Source organism: Bos javanicus, chromosome 13, assembly GCF_032452875.1.
Source record: "Bos javanicus breed banteng chromosome 13, ARS-OSU_banteng_1.0, whole genome shotgun sequence".
Lineage (NCBI taxonomy): Eukaryota > Metazoa > Chordata > Mammalia > Artiodactyla > Bovidae > Bos > Bos javanicus.
The window spans coordinates 11,021,979-11,038,832 of NC_083880.1; the positions used below are offsets into that span (position 1 = coordinate 11,021,979).

Genomic DNA, 16,854 nt, shown 5'->3' on the forward strand with positions numbered 1-16,854 from the left:
AAGGTGAGGACCAGTGACTTTGGCTGGAAGTTGTTCCAGTGAAGAGTCCCCTTGGAAGCTGAACTGCAGTGAATACATGTAAACAGCTCCGTAGGGAGTATTATTGGGACAGGCCATGAAGAACTGGATGGTAATTGAAGAGGAATGTGGAGTTCAAAGGTGTTTCTTGTTTTAGGTTAAGAAGGGAGCTTTTAGAGTGTGTATGCTGTTGGAAATGAGCCAGCGAAGGATGTGTTTATTTAATCTTGTTTGCATTTCCAATATTGGAAAGCTTATTGATTGCATGACATTATCTTTAAACTATTGCTGCTAAGTCACTTCAGTCGTGTCCGACTCTGTGCGACCCCATAGACGGCAGCCCACCAGGCCCCTCCGTCCATGGGATTTTCCAGGCAAGAGTACTGGAATGGGGTGCCATTGCCTTCTCCGTTTAAGCTATTACAATAAACTAATGGCACATAATACTTCTGCTCATATATAGTTTTATGGTAAAGGCTTGTTCATTGGTTCTGAAGTGTAATATTCCTATATAATTGAATATGCAGATGACTACTTAAGTTAATTCGATCACACGTAGATTTTCAAAAATTCCATAATTGTGAATTTACAAACACTTAGGCTATCCTGAATAGGATTTGATAATTCCTTGATGATTCTAGTTGATAGTAGCTTTGTGAGTAGCTATGATTTTGTAAGGTACTCTGAAACTTCACATCATATTAACTTCATAGTTGTTTATAGATTGCAGAGAAAAGGGGAAGATTTTGTTTATATAAAATAGAAAAAAATATTAACAATCTTTCACAGATGATTCCTTTTGGATGATAAAGATCTAAATGACAAAAACCATGCTTCCTGTATTAAGAGTGTCATTAACATATATTGTGTGCTCGATAAGTGGATGTCAGATGCATGAAGAAACAGCAGAATGGTTGAATGGATGCCTATTGATGAATTCCTTTACGAAAAACAAATCTTTATTGAAAGTAGATTTCCAGACTTGCCTACATCTGGTCTTTTTATTTTTTGAGAAATACATTTTAAGATTCAGAAATTATTATTTGTAGTTATAGCTAGACATGGAATAATGCTATGGATTCATTCGCCATCATGTTACTTAAGAAGACTTTTCAATATTACTTTCTCAGCATATTTTGGAAGAGCAGTTTTGAAGCCAGATGTCCTGGGTTTGAATTCTGGGTCTGTGGTGATGTGCTGTGTGGGCTTGGGCGAGTTCCTCAGCCTTTCTGTGCTCCATTTCTTCTTATACCTATCTCCCAGAATGACTGTGAGGATGAAAATGCCTTTAAGACATGTCAAGTGCTTATAATAATGCATAGCAGTTGCCTAGGAAGTCCTCGCAAAGCTAATATCATGGTTATTCAAAATGGGTTTCTTTCTTAGAAGGACTTAAGGACTATCTCCCAGATAGGTTTTAGTGCCATAAAAATTAGTTCTTGTTGAAAATGACAGGTGCAAAAACCCTGGTATGCTGCTTTCTATCACATAACACAAGTAACGTTATGTTTTTCCTTTGCCTTGGATCTAAATTTAATGCTTTATTAATATTACTGATATATTTTCTTTGTCCTTTAATGCTCCTCTTACTGATTGTTGCATCCTTTTATAGAAAATTACTTACCAATGCAGAGTTTATCTAAAAAAGAAAAGTTTAGGTATTGTTTGTATTTTTGAGTATTTACTATTAGCCTGAAAAGAATCATTTGTTTTTTTAGGCCTGCGAGAAAAACACCATATGACAAGAAGAAGGTATAGTGAAAAAAAAAAATGAACTTTAAAAAATATTGTCCTAGTAAAAAGTACTTTGTAAAAGGAATAGTGGCAAAATAGAAAATCTTCCTTTGTTGTAGAGAACTTTACTTTGAACACATCATTTAGAAACTGATAAAGTTATCCTTTTGATAAAAATCTGTTCTTTTAAGAAGTGTCTGTTTTTGCTTTGATAAAGAGAGTTATCACCTCTGTACACTTAATATATTTTATACATATTTTAAGGACATTGTGAGACAATATTGTTTATGTATAGGTCAGAGAACAAATTAATTATGTGAACCACTTGGATGACTTAACTCAGCCTTCTGAGACTGTTTCTGAGGATGACGACGTGCGTTACTCTACAAATTCCATGTTGCAAGTAGAACCACTTGGCTTGGGGCATAAAGGTAGGACCGCAGTGTAAATATTAACAGAAAGCCTCTTTGTGTACAGAGTAGTGATATATGCGCATCTTATCCAGTACTGCTCTAGAGCCAGGGATGTGTTACAGTGCTGTGCATCTCAGAAGTAGGTTCTGTATTAAAAGAACATGAACGTGAGTGGATACTCTGCGCCACAGGCCTGTGATCATTCTCACTCACTGTACCTTCTGTTGACTCTTTCTTTCCTGTGCCTTCACCCAAGGTCATGTTAGCATCGTTTTCCTCCTAGAATAACTGAAATAATCTCAGAACTTCTTTCCCTGCCACTCCACCTTGAGGAACCTTGGTCTGCAGAGCAACTTTAATTATTAACTATTTTTAAAAATTCAGATCTCATCATGTAACCCAAGTGTTGCTTCTCTTTGCTGCGTAGTTAAAGGCCACAACTGTCTAGTTTCATCTGGTTTTATTTTTATTTTTTATTTTTTTTTTAGTTTGAGCTAAGAGAGGTTTTAAAAGATGCCCACTGACACTATCAAGTAGCCTCAGGGTAGAAATGACTCTCAGGCTGCCAAGGCTGTAGAAAATGTGCAGGACAGACCGAGATTACATACAGCTTGTGTTTAAGATTAAGAGGGTAGAAGAGTTAACTGCTAACCCAGCACTACGACTGTACTTGTTTGGGGGAAAAAAAAAAAAAAACTGCTCTGTTTCAGCGATGGTTTCGTCTCTAGTTTCTCTCAGGCGGGTAGGGAGTCTGTTTCCTCGAGTTTCACCCGTTCTTGTTGATAGACCTTGTCTCGTAAGCTGCCATCTGCTAGGATAGCTGTGGGAGTCCTCCGGGGGTCTCTGAAGTGTGTTGTGTACACGTGTGTCTGAGAGCTCACAGAGCTCCCTTCCTTCCAGCATGTGGTCCTTGTTTGCTCTCTGGTTGGATAAAAGTACTTGCGATGTCTCCTTTCCACATTCCCTGCCATCAAACCCAGTCAGGTCCAAAATCCTCAATCAACCACAGGTTTTAAAACTTGGGAGATGGGAGTAAGGTGTGAGGGGGGGAAAGTTTGTGCACAAGCCTCCCGCTCCTGAGCGGAGACCTGTGCTCTTAGCTTTCCCCACAGGTGTCCACTTTCCTTCCGGTAGCTGACCGTTCAGCTCCGCCCCCGAGGGGAACACGCCACGGGGAGGAGGCACACGCTCCTCTTCCTGCAGTCCTCGCTCCCGGTGTCGGCTGTCCCGCCACAGCCCCTCAGTCTGCCGCGTGTCCTCTTCCATCTGGACTAAGCAGTGCCCTCCGGGAGCTGGCCGTGCTGCTCAGACCCGCCGTGTGCACGCCGCGTGGACCCCCGAGCAGAGTGGGGGGCGGGTGGCCGGGGGTCTGGGTGGACGCTAAGGCACTTTCCTCTCCACACAGCGGCAGGCGGCCCCGCCGGCGCTCTCCCGAGCAGACGACCCCAGGCAGGCCGGCTGCCTGTTCAGGCAGCTGGTCGCTGACGAGGAAGACTCGGCCGCACCCTCGCTGTTCAAACTCGGGTGGCTCTCCAGCATGACCAAGTGACGAGGACGCTCCGTCTCTCTAAATAAATACTCTGGCGTTATTTCTCCTAGAAGTGACTCTGCCCCTTTTTTTCTGAGCCACACCAGTCTCTGCGGTGGCCGTGGTGGCACGTGGCCCCCTCGTTCCTGTTGGGGCGGGCATGACATTACACGTAGAGCCAGTGAAGTCCATGCCCCAGAGTTCACAGCAGTCGTGACTCCAGGCCTCAGTTCCTATAGCTTTTACTGCATCAGCCTTCACTGGTGCCTTCTCACACGGCAAGGCGGTGGTTTTATTTTTTACCCTTCTTTCTACATGAATTTTAGAATCAGCGTGTCAGTTTCCTAAAATGTCTGCTGGTCTTAATGTTTTCGTTTTCCTTCAGTTCAAAATACTTTGTAATTCTTCTTTTCATTACCTCTTTGATCCAAGGGTTATTTAGGTCCGTGTGATTTAGTTTCCAAATGTTGAAAGTTTTCCTTCTGTGCTCTTGCTTCTCATGGATGTGTTAGGTGCATCCAGAGGGGGCCTGAGGCTAGGGCTGATTATTTCCTGCCTTGGAGGCCAGACCTTGCTGACTACCCTGTTCATTCTGCTGGTACCTAGGAGTTTTTCCAGCCTGGCTCATGAGAATAGATAGAATTCCTGGGACTGAGTGAGCACCAGTCACAGGTTCCTATGGTCTTTTCAGATGGTTTCTCCCTGGTCTCAGGTGGTTCTCCCAGATGGGCGCTGTTTGTTTCTCTGCTGAATACCCGAGGGGCTCCTCCTCAGATCTCCAGGGTCCTTTTTCTCTCTGTCCCACTCTCTCCTCTCTGCGGTTCTGAGCTGTGATTTCTGCCCACTTTGGTTTCACCAGACTGTCAGCTTCATCACCTCCTGTCAGGGAGTCTGGCTGACTCAGCTTCTGTTCCTTCTCCCCGTGTTGGGCCCTGGAAATTCTCTCCAGGTGGTGAGCTGGGGCGTTCCTTAGGCTAACCTGGTGTGTTTCCGGGATCATTGTCCTTCACTCCCTGAAGTCCTTTGTCATGAAATCATTGTTTAATGTATTTTGTCAGCGTTGTTTTTGCTCGCTCCACTCAGGAAGGTAAATCAGTAGCTGTTCACTCTGTCTTGGTTAAAAACATATGGCAGCTGGAGACTGTCCACAGGGTTGTTCTTCCTACTCTACTTACTACTTCCTGCTCATCCTTCATTTCTCAGTGTGACAGCTCTTCCCCAGGGAAATCTTTCCTGGACCCAATCTATCTCAAGTTCTGTTATGTGATCATAGAACTCTCTTTTCTTAGAGTATCTATCTGAGTTCATAATTATTTTATTTGTCTTTCTCTTCTACTAGACTTCAAGCTAAACAAGACCCAGGGACATCTGTTTTATCTGCAGAGCTTAGAATAATGTCTTCCAATTACAGACACTTAATACTTGTTCAGTGCGTGGATGAGTGAACGTGAAAGGCACAGTCCTTTATACTCAAAAATTACTCACATAATTTTTTTTTGTTTCTATCTTTGTTTTCTTCATCATGCAGATTCTGTTAGCTTGTTGAAAATTCAAGATACAATTCTTTCACGTGAAAGATTAGTAGGTTTTCAAAGAAGCCATTGTGAACTACTTAGAGAATTTTACAGAATGAAAAGTAAGGTTCGTGGGCTACAGAAAGAGCTGTCAGAAACCAAAGAAGTGAAGTCACAGTTAGAGCATCAGAAAGTGGAGTGGGAACGAGAGCTCGGCAGCTTGAGGTACTGTACATCTCGCTTTTAAAGAAATACGTGAACTGTTGTTTCCTTTAATACTGCAGAGACGTAGACGTGTTATAAGGACTAACTTATCCTCTAGGATTTTACAGGGGAGAAAGTGTCACTAGTATTGTGGAGTGTGAAATTCTTGGAAATAATATGGCAGGTTCTTAACAGTGAATGCTTCTAATAACTTAATGTATATTTTTCCAAATCATCATTTTCATGACCATACAGAAGTCCACCGTAAGGAAACCCCATTAAATATTTACCAAATTAACTTTCAGTTGTTTTTCACTTTTCTGTATTCTATTTAATACTGCAAGGAACACCTTTTCTATAAATTCATTTCTACCTTTCTAATTATTTTGAATACATTATCTTTAATAATATCATATTATTTGGTTAAAGTATGAGAACTTAAAAAAGGTCTGTGATCTATATTTCTAAACTATTCTTGGCAAAGTTTATATTACTTTACATTCCCACCTGCAGATGTATAAAGTAGCCATTTTTCTCAAGAGAAAATGAAAACAGTTGTATGCAGTTTTATTCTTAACCCTCTGTCTGAAAACAGTGACTATTATTAAGTGCTTTTCATTGTATTCCCTCCACATTTACTATTTTAAACATTGTAAAGATGGAACAAAAGTTATTGCAGCAGTGAATAATCTCATGATTTTCTAAGAAGAGCTTTAAATTTGGCAGATTCACCTTAAAGCAAAAAGAAGAGAATAGAAGAAATGCCGATATGTTATGTGAAAAAATGAGGGAGCATTTAAGAAGAAAAGAAGACGAATATAGTAAAGAAGTTGAAGTGAAACAGCAACTAGAACTCACTTTCCGAGCAGTAGAAGTGAAACTGAAGGCTGAGAGAAATAATCTGAATCAGGTAGAGTAATCTTTGGTGAAAATTTCAAATTTCTAACACTATTTCATCAATAGTATTTATAATATCCCCTTTTTTAAAAAAAAAAAAATACCATTTAGTGTTGCACCATTTATTTAGTGTCATTTTGTTTAGTGTTATAGGAAATTTTAGGTTAATTGTTAAAAATAAAAGAAATTCAAAATTCCCAAAGTAATAAGGCCAGAAATAAGAATTGTATGATCCTGACATGCTGGGTGCACTTTTTCGAGCAGAGGGAGGAAAAGGTCACGTCAGTAGTTCACACAATAGATCCTGAGAAACCACAGGGTTGAGAATGGTGTAGAAACTGGAGGTTAAGCTCTCAGCCCACCTCGGGCAACAGATCCTTCTGCCTTGAGGGACCATTAGGGACGATCGTGCCTAATTTTACATCAAGTTGCCTCTGGCCTTCAATCTGGCAGGTGGCTGAGGGTCGTGGACCCCCTCCTTCTGTGCCCGTCAGCCCTCTAGGCCACCTGCCCCGTGAACAGCTTAGAGCTGGCTCCAGCTTTCCCAGCTGGGTTCTCCCTCACAGCAGAGTCCTCAAGGACAGGTGTTAACTGGCAGCCTCGAGAGGTGCAGGAATTTTTTTCCAGCAGTTGGTAGAAACCAGACACTCTTGAAGTTGGTTGTCCTTCATTCTGCAGAGTTCTCGAGTGGCATCTCAGAGCAGAGGAATTTGCTCCCACACCTGATATCCCTCTCAAACATGGACTGGGTCCCATCCCTGAGGTCCTAGCAGCAGATCTCCCACAACGAAAAGCTCTCGGGAAGAGCTCGGGAAAGTAGTATTTGTAATTCAAATCCATTTGTCTAGAGCAGTCAGGTAGTGACATAGGATGGCCTTATCCAAGGAGAGGCCTTTAATATTTTCCATAGGAATTGATCTCAAATCCTTTGTGACTATCTCGGAGGAGCCAGGACCCTGATTGTGGTTTAGGCAAGGAAGACTGTGTGTGTTCCCCCATCGACTGTGCTACCCAACCAAGTCCCTCTGCTCTGGAGTGAGCGTGTCGGTCACTCCACGCACGTCGTCACCTTCAGTGTCTGAATCAGAGTCCGTTCTTGGCTCCACTGTCATTTCTTTAATATCCTGTCAACGACCTTTTCACATCATGTACTGGTTTTCATTTTGTAAAAACTGTGACATCAGTTGTAAAAGCACTTTTGAACACTTTAAAAAAGTTGTTTCTTTAGAACAACTTATAAAAGTGCCCCCCTAACCCCCCACACACACCAAGGCGGGGGTGGGGGGGAAACTCTTGCTACTAATAATAGATATTCTGGGTTTTGGTAATGATTTCACTTCCTCGATTGATCATTAGGTTAGTTTCTCACTTCCCTGATGGTAAGGAGGAAACTATAGGCAGTTCAGAGACCACATTTTGTGTGTCATTCTTCTGCTTGTGAGAAAATGAGCACTCTGTTCTGTGAGTGTCCTGTTTCAGTACAAAGAACTTTTGAAAACAGTGATAGATATGCCATAATATATATTTAGCGATAGTTATTAAGTGTTTTTATTGTATTTTCCCCGTCTTACTATTTTAGACGTTATGGAAAGATAATGAAAGTTATTGCTGCAGCAAATAATCTCATAGTTTTCTAAGAGCTTTCTAAATTTTACCTTATTTACCATTAGTGTATGTATCATGAATGAAATAGGAAGCTTATTTTGTATTGATATGTTTGTACTAGAAACATGTGGTTTGATGTAAGAAGACTAGTAGAGTCGAAAGACCTGGCGAAAAGGCTGCAGCTTACTCGTATTTTTAACTTTTTCCTTTCCAGAATCATTATAGCTAATGAGTTAATTAATGTTTGTAGAAGTGCTTAATACAGTTGTCAATAGGTGTAATTCTTGTAATTCCCTATTAAAATGTTAGAAGGTAGCATATTCTCAAGGAAAAACTTTTTGTACAAAATGTAGTCTATTTATACAGAGTTAAGGCTCTTACTGTGAAGTAGATGTATAGGAGGTATCAGATGCAGTGTTTATAAACCTAGCAAGTGGTGCTGTTTATTGAATTATAGTTGATTAATAATATTCTGTTAGTTTCAGGTATACAGCACAGTGATTCAGATATATATGTACATGTGTGCGTGTGTATTATATAAATGGGGCTTCCCTGCTGGCTCAGATTGTAAAGAATCTGCCTACAATGCAGGAGACCTGGGTTCAATCCTTGGGTTGGGAAGATCCCCTGGAGAAGATGGAGAAGGCAATGGCACCCCACTCCAATACTCTTGCCTGGAAAATCCCATGGGTGGAGGAGCCTGGTAGGCTGCAGTCCACGGGGTCACTAAGAGTCGGACACGACTGAGCGACTTCACATTCACTTTTCACTTTCATGCATTGGAGAAGGAAATGGCAACCCACTCCAGTGTTCTTGCCTGGAGAATCCCAGGGACGGGGCAGGCTGGTGGGCTGACGTCTATGGGGTCGCACAGAGTGGGACACAACTGAAGCAACTTAGCAGCAGCAGCAGCAGCCTGGAGAAGGAAATGGCTACCGACTCCAGTATTCTTGCCTGGGAAATTCCATGGACAGAGGAGCCTGGCAGGCTATATAGTCTATGGGGTTGCAAAGAGTCAGACATGACTCAGTGACTAATACACATACACACTCACTCACACACACGCTCACACGTACACACATATTCCGTTTCAGATTCTTCTTGCAGAATATTAAGTGTAGTTCCTTATGTTGTACAGTAGGTCTCTGTTGGTTAGTTTATATCTACTAGTGTGTATATGCTAATCCCAACATCCTAATTTATCCCTTCCCCTACCCCACTTTCCCCTGTGGTCACCATACGTTTGGTTTCTGTGTCTATGAGTCTCTTTCTGTTGTGTGAATAAGTTCATTTTAGAGTCTACATATAAGCAGTATGATATAATACTTGGCTTTGTCTGACTTACATCACTTAGGGTGATAAAGTCTAGGTCCATGCCTGTTGCTGCAAATAGCATTATTCCATTCTTTTTTATGGCGTACTAGTTTTCCATTATATAAATATTCCATGTCAGATGCAATTTTTAAGTGTAATCAGGTCTATGAATCTTTTATTTGAAGGCTTCTGGGTTTGTTATAGTTCAGAGAGAAGCCTTTCCAGTTCTGAGCTTCTTGAAAAGTCTCTTGGGATTTCTTTTTGACTTTAGTGGATTCATTGTCTTCCATTAAATTTTTGAACCTTTGGGAATTTATGCTGGTGTAAAGTCTGAGGATTGTATTGAACCTTATTTGTTCCTGTTGGAGACACACTTGGTGCAGTCTTTTCATTGTATAAACATACAAGTTAGTCTTTCATTTCAGAGGAAATCATGGAATGTCACTTTACTGAGTACTAGCTAAACATCTCCTTTGTTTCACTTAGGTTTCTGATAGTTGTGAAAAAGCAAAAGACCTGTTGCGCAAAAACCACATGCTGCAGGAGGAAATTGCCATGCTAAGACTGGAGAGAGACGCGCTGAAAAATCAGCACCGGGAAAAGGAAGAGAACTATTTTGAGGACATTGAAATTCTCAAAGTAAAGAATGATGACCTTCAAAAGACAATAAAACTGGATGAGGAAATGTTAACAAAGACTATATCCCACTATACAGGCCAGCTTAATGCTCTGACAGCTGAGAATGCAATGCTAAACTCTAAGCTGGAGAAGGAAAAAGAAAGCAAACAAAGACTGGAAACGGAAGTGGAATCCTACCGTTCCAGACTGGCTGCTGCCTTACACGATGGTGATCAAAGTCAGACATCAAAAAGAGACCTGGAACTTGCCTTTGGGAGAGCAAGAGACGAGTGGTTATGCTTGCAGGACAAAATGAAGTCCGATGTGGCTAATCTAAAAGATAACAACGAGATGCTTTCCCAGCAACTATCTACAGTGGAAAGTAAATTCAATAAGCTGAAAATCAAGCTGCATCACACGAGAGATGATCTTAGAGAAAAGACTTTGATGTTAGAACATGTCCAGAGAGACCTACACCAAGCAGAGGGTCAAAAGCAGGAAATTGAACACGTGTATCGGAACCAACAAGGCAAAGTGAATACATACCTTGGAAAGCAGGAATCCTTAGAGGAGAGATTATATCAACTCCAGAGTGAAAACGTGTTGCTCCGACAGCAACTGAACGATGCGGGAAACAGAGCCGACAGTAGAGAGAAGATGATCATTAGCATCCAAGACCAGTTTCAGCAGATCGTGAGAAAACTTCAGGCCGAACGTGAGAAACAAGGTCTAATGCTGGAGGAACGAAACAAGGAGTTAGTCAAGGAATGTAATCATTTAAAAGAGAGAATGTGTCAGTACGAAAATGAGAAAGCAGAAGGAGAAGTGAGTATCCAGAAGGAGAAGTATCTCAGACTTCCTGAAAGAAAGTTCAAAGTGATTCTTGATTCTGGCTAAATGTTGAATCTAGTTGAATATAAAAAATACACAGGCTGTGAATCTATGGTCTCTAAACCAGCCTAAAAGCACACCTTGTATCCAGCAAATAAAAATTAGACCGAAGAAATCCTTTACTTTGAATAGGGACATTGTGTCATTTATGAAATGCTAAGAGATTTAGTTCTAAATTGTTAACGTAGACAGGTACTAGTAATCTACTCTTTATTAAGGTAATAATTTTAACCTTTATGTTACCACATTTCAGTATCATGATGAAGCAGATAAATGAAATGCTCAAACCTGAAATGAATATTTTGAAATGAAGCTTCAGTTACCTGGATTATCTTGATAGTCAATTCCAGGTTTCCCAGAGGCTATATTTTGTATACCGTACTTTGGCTTCAGTAGCTTCTCATAGCTTTTTGTTATATTTGTTGGTACAATTTTATTTTTTATTCATGTCAGTTTGAGTTAATACGGGAAACATTTTAGCCTTGAATCATTTGTTCTTAAAGCCTCTCAACTCTTCAAATGCATCTACTTATCATTAAATCATAATTTGGGACTCAGGTGGTGAACTTTAGCAAAACTATTCTTGATTTAATCTTCCCACTGCTGTTTATGATTTACTTAATATTTTTACAAACAATTTGCTCATAATTCTCATTTTAAGTATCAATTACTATCATTTGAATACAAGCTTGTCCTCTAAAAATGAAGGACGGCAGGATTCGTGAGCAGCAGGAATGGAGTGAGTCAGGGAGAGGGTTGTAGGAGCTGCGGTCTGGAGGCAGGTGGAGCCAAGTTGCTCCAAATGGGAGCAACCTCATTTTTTTAATTTCATTTTTCTTTTATATTGGAATATGGTTGATTTACAATTTTGTGTTAGTTTCAGATGTACAGGAAACTGATTCAGTTATACACGTATCCATTCTTTTTCAGTTCCTTTTCCCAGGTAGGTGACTACAGAATACTGAGTAGAGTTCCCTGTGTTCTCCAGTAGGTCCTTACGGTTAGCCAAGGGCAAAGGTGGGGAGGAGGGATAAATTAGGAGTTTGGGATTAACATAGACACCCTACTAGGTATAAAAGAGATAAGCAACAAGGGAATGGCCCCATTTTTCTGCTGAGGTAGGAATCTATTGGAAAGATCTGAGCACTGGTTGGAATCTGTGAAGATCTCTAAGTTAATCAAAGCTTCTAGTAAAAAAGGAAAATGTTTCCACAGTGTGGAATTTTCCACCACTTGTCCCACCTACACGCTCATTTCTTTCTGGACGTGAGGTGGTGACGCTCTGCAGATTTATTGGGAGGGGCAGGGCGTGGACAGTGGGGCCGCATCCTTTGAGTAACTTAACGTCAGGAAGGCTGGAGGGTGGCCCCTTCTGTGTCTGTAACTAGATTCAGTGAGGAGGGAAAAGAAGGTGAGTTGCTGTCTGTGGCGATAGTTTTCAAAGTCCATATGTTGGAGTTATCTGTTATTAACATAACATAATAGTAAAGTGATTTGATAAACTCAGTGACACAGCATCTTATTAGGCAGTGGTGAGACAACTTCAACAAGAACTGGATGACGCTGTAAAAAAGCAGTCTGTGTCGGAGGCTTCACTGAGGGTCACGTCATGTTATTGTCCTAAGTTAGAAGCTGAGGCACAGGATTTGAAGAACAATTGTAAACTACTACAACCACGTCAAGTCACAAGTCAGGTATGTTTGAAATTGAACGTGTTAACAGTTAATATGTAGGATAAAGTGTTTTAGGACACTCATTTTCATGGTCAGCTTTCTTCTGTAATTTTGTTACAAGTAACTTACTACAATTTTCTTATTATCTTTATAATGCACTCGTTTCTTAAACTCAGACGTTCATCCTGCCATTTGCATTATATTGTTTTTTTCTTGTATTATTTACCCTTAGGAAAGTTGAGAATTGTGCCTCATTATACACACAAGTTGAGAGCCTTTTTTTTCTTTGCAACAATACTTTTTTAAGTGATAACTGTATTACCATGATGAAGCAAGCCAGATTAAAATCAGAGGATAATATTAGCTTAATGGAACGTTCAGAATATTATCATTTCTCATCTTTCCTTTTGTGAATGGCTATAGAGTTCTGTATATATTTATTTCGTGGATTTCAGAATATCTTCTGCAGAAAAGGTATTATATAAGCCAGTTGAAGTTTAGGCATTGCCTTCTTTCCTTTTCATTTTAAGTATATTGTAAAAGCATGGAGGTATTCAGATGGTGTAGAATACGTACATCCAAACTAGAGAATTAAGAAGATTATCTGGGTCCTGCATTGGACTGGATTTTTTTAAAAGCTATTGAGATATAATTGACGTATCATAGAATTCACCCACTCAACATGTGTAGTTCAGTATCTCTTAGAGAGGTGTAACCGGTGACTACAGTCAATTTTAGAGCATTTCCATCACCCCCTAAAAGAAACCCTGCATCCCTTAGCCGCCACCCATGGCCTCCCATCTCCCTCAGCCCCAGGCAACCCCCAGTCTAATATCTGTCTCTCTAGACATGCCTGTCCTCAGTATTTTATATAAATGGAATCATGCAGTATGCTCCTTTGGGATTAGCTTTGCTCATTTGATGTCATGTTTTCACAGTTCATCCATGTGGTAACAAGTATCAGTTCTTCCATTTCTGTTGGTTGTCACAGTAAGCTAAGCCATGTATCCATCATCACTAGATGGAGCTTTGGGTTGTTTCCGCTTTGGGGCTATGAATAATGCTGTTGTGGACACTGATTTCCATGATTCTGTGTGCACATGTTTTTATTTCCCTGTGGTTGGATCTTATCCTCAGAGTTAGCTGGCTGATTTCACCTTTCCTTGGCCCTTGCTCAGACTGTCCTTTCTGTCTTTACAGTTTCTTTTCCTCTTGGGTAGTCCTTCATTATTTCAGACCTGGTGCCCAGTCTCTCCTCCTTCATGGAGCTTTCCTGACTATCCAGCTCTTTGAGCCTTTTCACATCAGTGCTTGTTACCTAGGCTCTGAGGAACAGTTTAGCCCCTGATTTTACACTATTGACATTTCTTCCATGAGGGGGAATCTTGGCTAAGTATACATTGGTGTAACAGGGAATATTTATTGATGTGCACAGCACTTGTCTTGCATAAATGGACAGTAACAAAGGATTACAAGAATGAGGCATTTTTTGTTGTTGCTGTTCAGAAAAATGTGTGGATCATCTCTGTAAACTGTTAGGAAATGGGATTTCTTTAACTTTGCAAATAATTCTGTTTGGAATGCAATTCAAATTAGCAAAACGTCTTTGTACTTCAGAAAAAGGCTTATGGGATTAGAATCCATATTTACAAGATTTATTAATTAGAGTCTTATTCTCATAGTCTTCTTTTGGAAGGGATTTATTAACTTAGCCCTGCGAAGTCACTTCAGTCGTGTTCGACTCTGTGCGACCCCATAGACGGCAGCCCACCAGGCTCCCCGTCCCTGGGATTCTCCAGGCAAGAACACTGGAGTGGGTTGCCATTTCCTTCTCCAATGCATGACAGTACAGTATCCCTCAAACTTCTTTAAAATCCTGGGACATTAAGATGGGGGGAGGGGTAAGAGACATTCTACTAAGAGGTGACTTGTAGTCATTTTATGGAGGAAAGATAGAAAAATATTATTGTAGAACAATAAAAGAGTGTAAAACCAAGTGCAATTGTTGTGTGACAAAGATGACAGTGAAGAACATATTTTGTGACTCTTGGTGGTGAGAACATATTTCTTGATTCTCTGAGTAATCCCTGGTCCTACATTCTACAATACAGATGCCATCGTATTTATTTCATCCTGGGTTTGAGTTAGGCTGTGCTCAGTCCACTTTCTTCACTAGCAAACACTATCTTTATATTCTTGAAGACTGATGATTTTCCAGCAGAGCTGGAAACTGCATCTTCAAAAGGTCTGTACCTAGATGCAAAAAATCAAGTTTTTCAACAGGAGTTATTATCTATGAAACTAGTGCAAAGAAATGTAAAAAACTAGAGAGGAGAGAAAGAAGTTGGAGCAAGAAGTAGTGACCCTCAGAAGTCATACAGAAGTGAATATGATAGAACACGGTCAAGTAGAGCAATATCAACAGGAGAGTGAAGAAAGAGCGAGACAGGATCTCGTAGAGAAATTAAGAGAAATCACCATGTTTTGCAGATTACTTTGTTGGTCTGTCCTGTGCTTGAGTTCACTCTCCCTGCACAGTACATTTTGGATGTATGCAGCGTAGGTGTTTCCTCTGCCTCCCTTAGAGCAGTTAGTTTTGTAGATTTCTGGAAGGAAGGGGGGCTCTTGTTTTCCCTTTTAATATTTCAATTTCCATCACAGTTATCACTAAATTGACCTTTCAGAATGATTCTCACTAGAGAATCCTTTTACTTATAAGACCAATTGGTAAAAAACAAGACCATTAGGAAGAAAAGAAAATATTGTGGTTTAGAACTGGTACCATCCTCTTGAATTATTATCTTGTTCAATTTTTAAAATTTTAAGTTAATCCTCTTATTCTTTGAATTATCAGATTATATAAGTACTACTGTAACAGTGATTCCACTTTAATTTTATAATTCAGATTTAATTCACTTCACATTAACAATAATTGTTTTAAACTTCCGCTCTCTCTCTTTTTTTTTCACCTTTGAAATCGCTCTCTGAATCACTGACTCAAAACTAAAGGCAATAAATGTAATTTTCCAGGTTAATGATTATTTTAAAAATGTTATCTTTTTCAATTTGCCTTAGACACAAGCTGGATTTCAACAGATGGAAGTCAGAATTAAAGACTTGGAATCTGAACTCTCCAAAATGAAAAGTTTGCAAGAAGATTCTAATAAAGCAGAGTTGGAAAAATATAAGCAACTCTACCTAGTAGAATGTGAACTTATAAAGTTATTGGAAGATAAACTAGACAAGTAAGTCAAAACACAGAATCACAGAAACGAAATTTAGTTCATTGATTTGTCTCTAAAGCCTAATTTTTATAGAGTGGGGCATGAGATTCGTAGGAAGGGAAAGCTAACTAGATGGCCACTGCTAAGGGGGCGCCCTAAGACCGACTGTTAGCACTGTGTCAAGGCTTCCCGCACTATGTACAGGCGTGCTTATGAAACAGGGGAAATGAACACATGGGTTAGAGGCAGGGTAAGTCACAAAGTGGCTAAAAGTAATGTAGTGACCCGACTGAGGGGTGTGGAGGATGGAAAGGGCAGATCCCACCGGCAGTGCCCAGTCCAGGCTTCCCCACTATCTGAAAGCAGAGCGCTCCTAGGAAGCCTTTCAAAAGCCAAAGCAGCATAAAGCAAAGAAGCAGGGACCTGAGGACACATTCTGCTAGTCGATACATGAAATGAATATGCACAAGTGAAGCACAGGTGCTCCCAGACGGGGCTTAGGGCTGTGGCGACTTGATGCTGAGATGTGGGGTGTGGCTTCCCGGAAAGGAGCTCAGTGGGGCCAGTCTCCCTGCTTGGGGAGCACGATGCCTCTCACTGTAAAACGTACACTGAACACTGTTTAGAGTTTTGGCTTTTTAAATGAGACCAGAAATTGTCTTCAGATTTTTTTATTTTTTTGATCATCAAAAACAGGTACTGACATAGGCCCTTCGGAGAAGTGAAGTAACATAAAGTGAACTTTGGAAAAGCAGGGGATACTTGTAATTGTTCCTGGGGCTGTTTAGCTCTTTTCAGCCTTAGCCTTTGACTTTCTCGTCCTCCCTTGAGATTGTGGCTCTAGGTGATTCCTCAGAGCCAAAAGCTGAATTTCTCTGAGGTCATGAGTGAAACATGTATACAAGGGTGGTGAAAGGAAGCACTTGAACATGGCTTTGTGGCATGGGGTGTTTCTTCATCCCTGAACTGTTTCCTGGAGGCAGGTTTGTCCCAGAGGCAGCAGGTGTCCGTGTGAGGCCACCTCCCTTTCTCTCTGATGTCCTTTCTCTCCTCTCCCAACTGTGCCTTGTTACTTGAGGAGCCCCAGACACATGTGTACTTCTTTAGAGCAAGATTACAACTGTTATTGTTTACAGGAGGTCTGCTCTGTGTTTTCAGTGTTCAAATAATTTAATGGGAATTCCATTTACTATATGGCAACTTAAAAAATGCAGATAATTT

At 40.5% G+C, this 16,854-nt stretch overlaps 1 protein-coding gene across 1 annotated transcript in view; it reads left to right on the forward strand.

The window, feature by feature from the left end:
- LOC133258936 (ankyrin repeat domain-containing protein 26-like) overlaps nucleotides 1-16,854 on the forward strand; it is a 96,763-nt gene that overhangs the window by 50,118 nt on the left and 29,791 nt on the right. Inside the window, exons 23-29 of the mRNA XM_061435676.1 lie at nucleotides 1,737-1,770; nucleotides 2,048-2,183; nucleotides 5,222-5,432; nucleotides 6,138-6,321; nucleotides 9,714-10,670; nucleotides 12,263-12,430; nucleotides 15,485-15,654. Coding sequence (XP_061291660.1) covers nucleotides 1,737-1,770; nucleotides 2,048-2,183; nucleotides 5,222-5,432; nucleotides 6,138-6,321; nucleotides 9,714-10,670; nucleotides 12,263-12,430; nucleotides 15,485-15,654 — 1,860 coding nt within the window. The remainder of the gene's footprint in view (nucleotides 1-1,736; nucleotides 1,771-2,047; nucleotides 2,184-5,221; nucleotides 5,433-6,137; nucleotides 6,322-9,713; nucleotides 10,671-12,262; nucleotides 12,431-15,484; nucleotides 15,655-16,854) is intronic.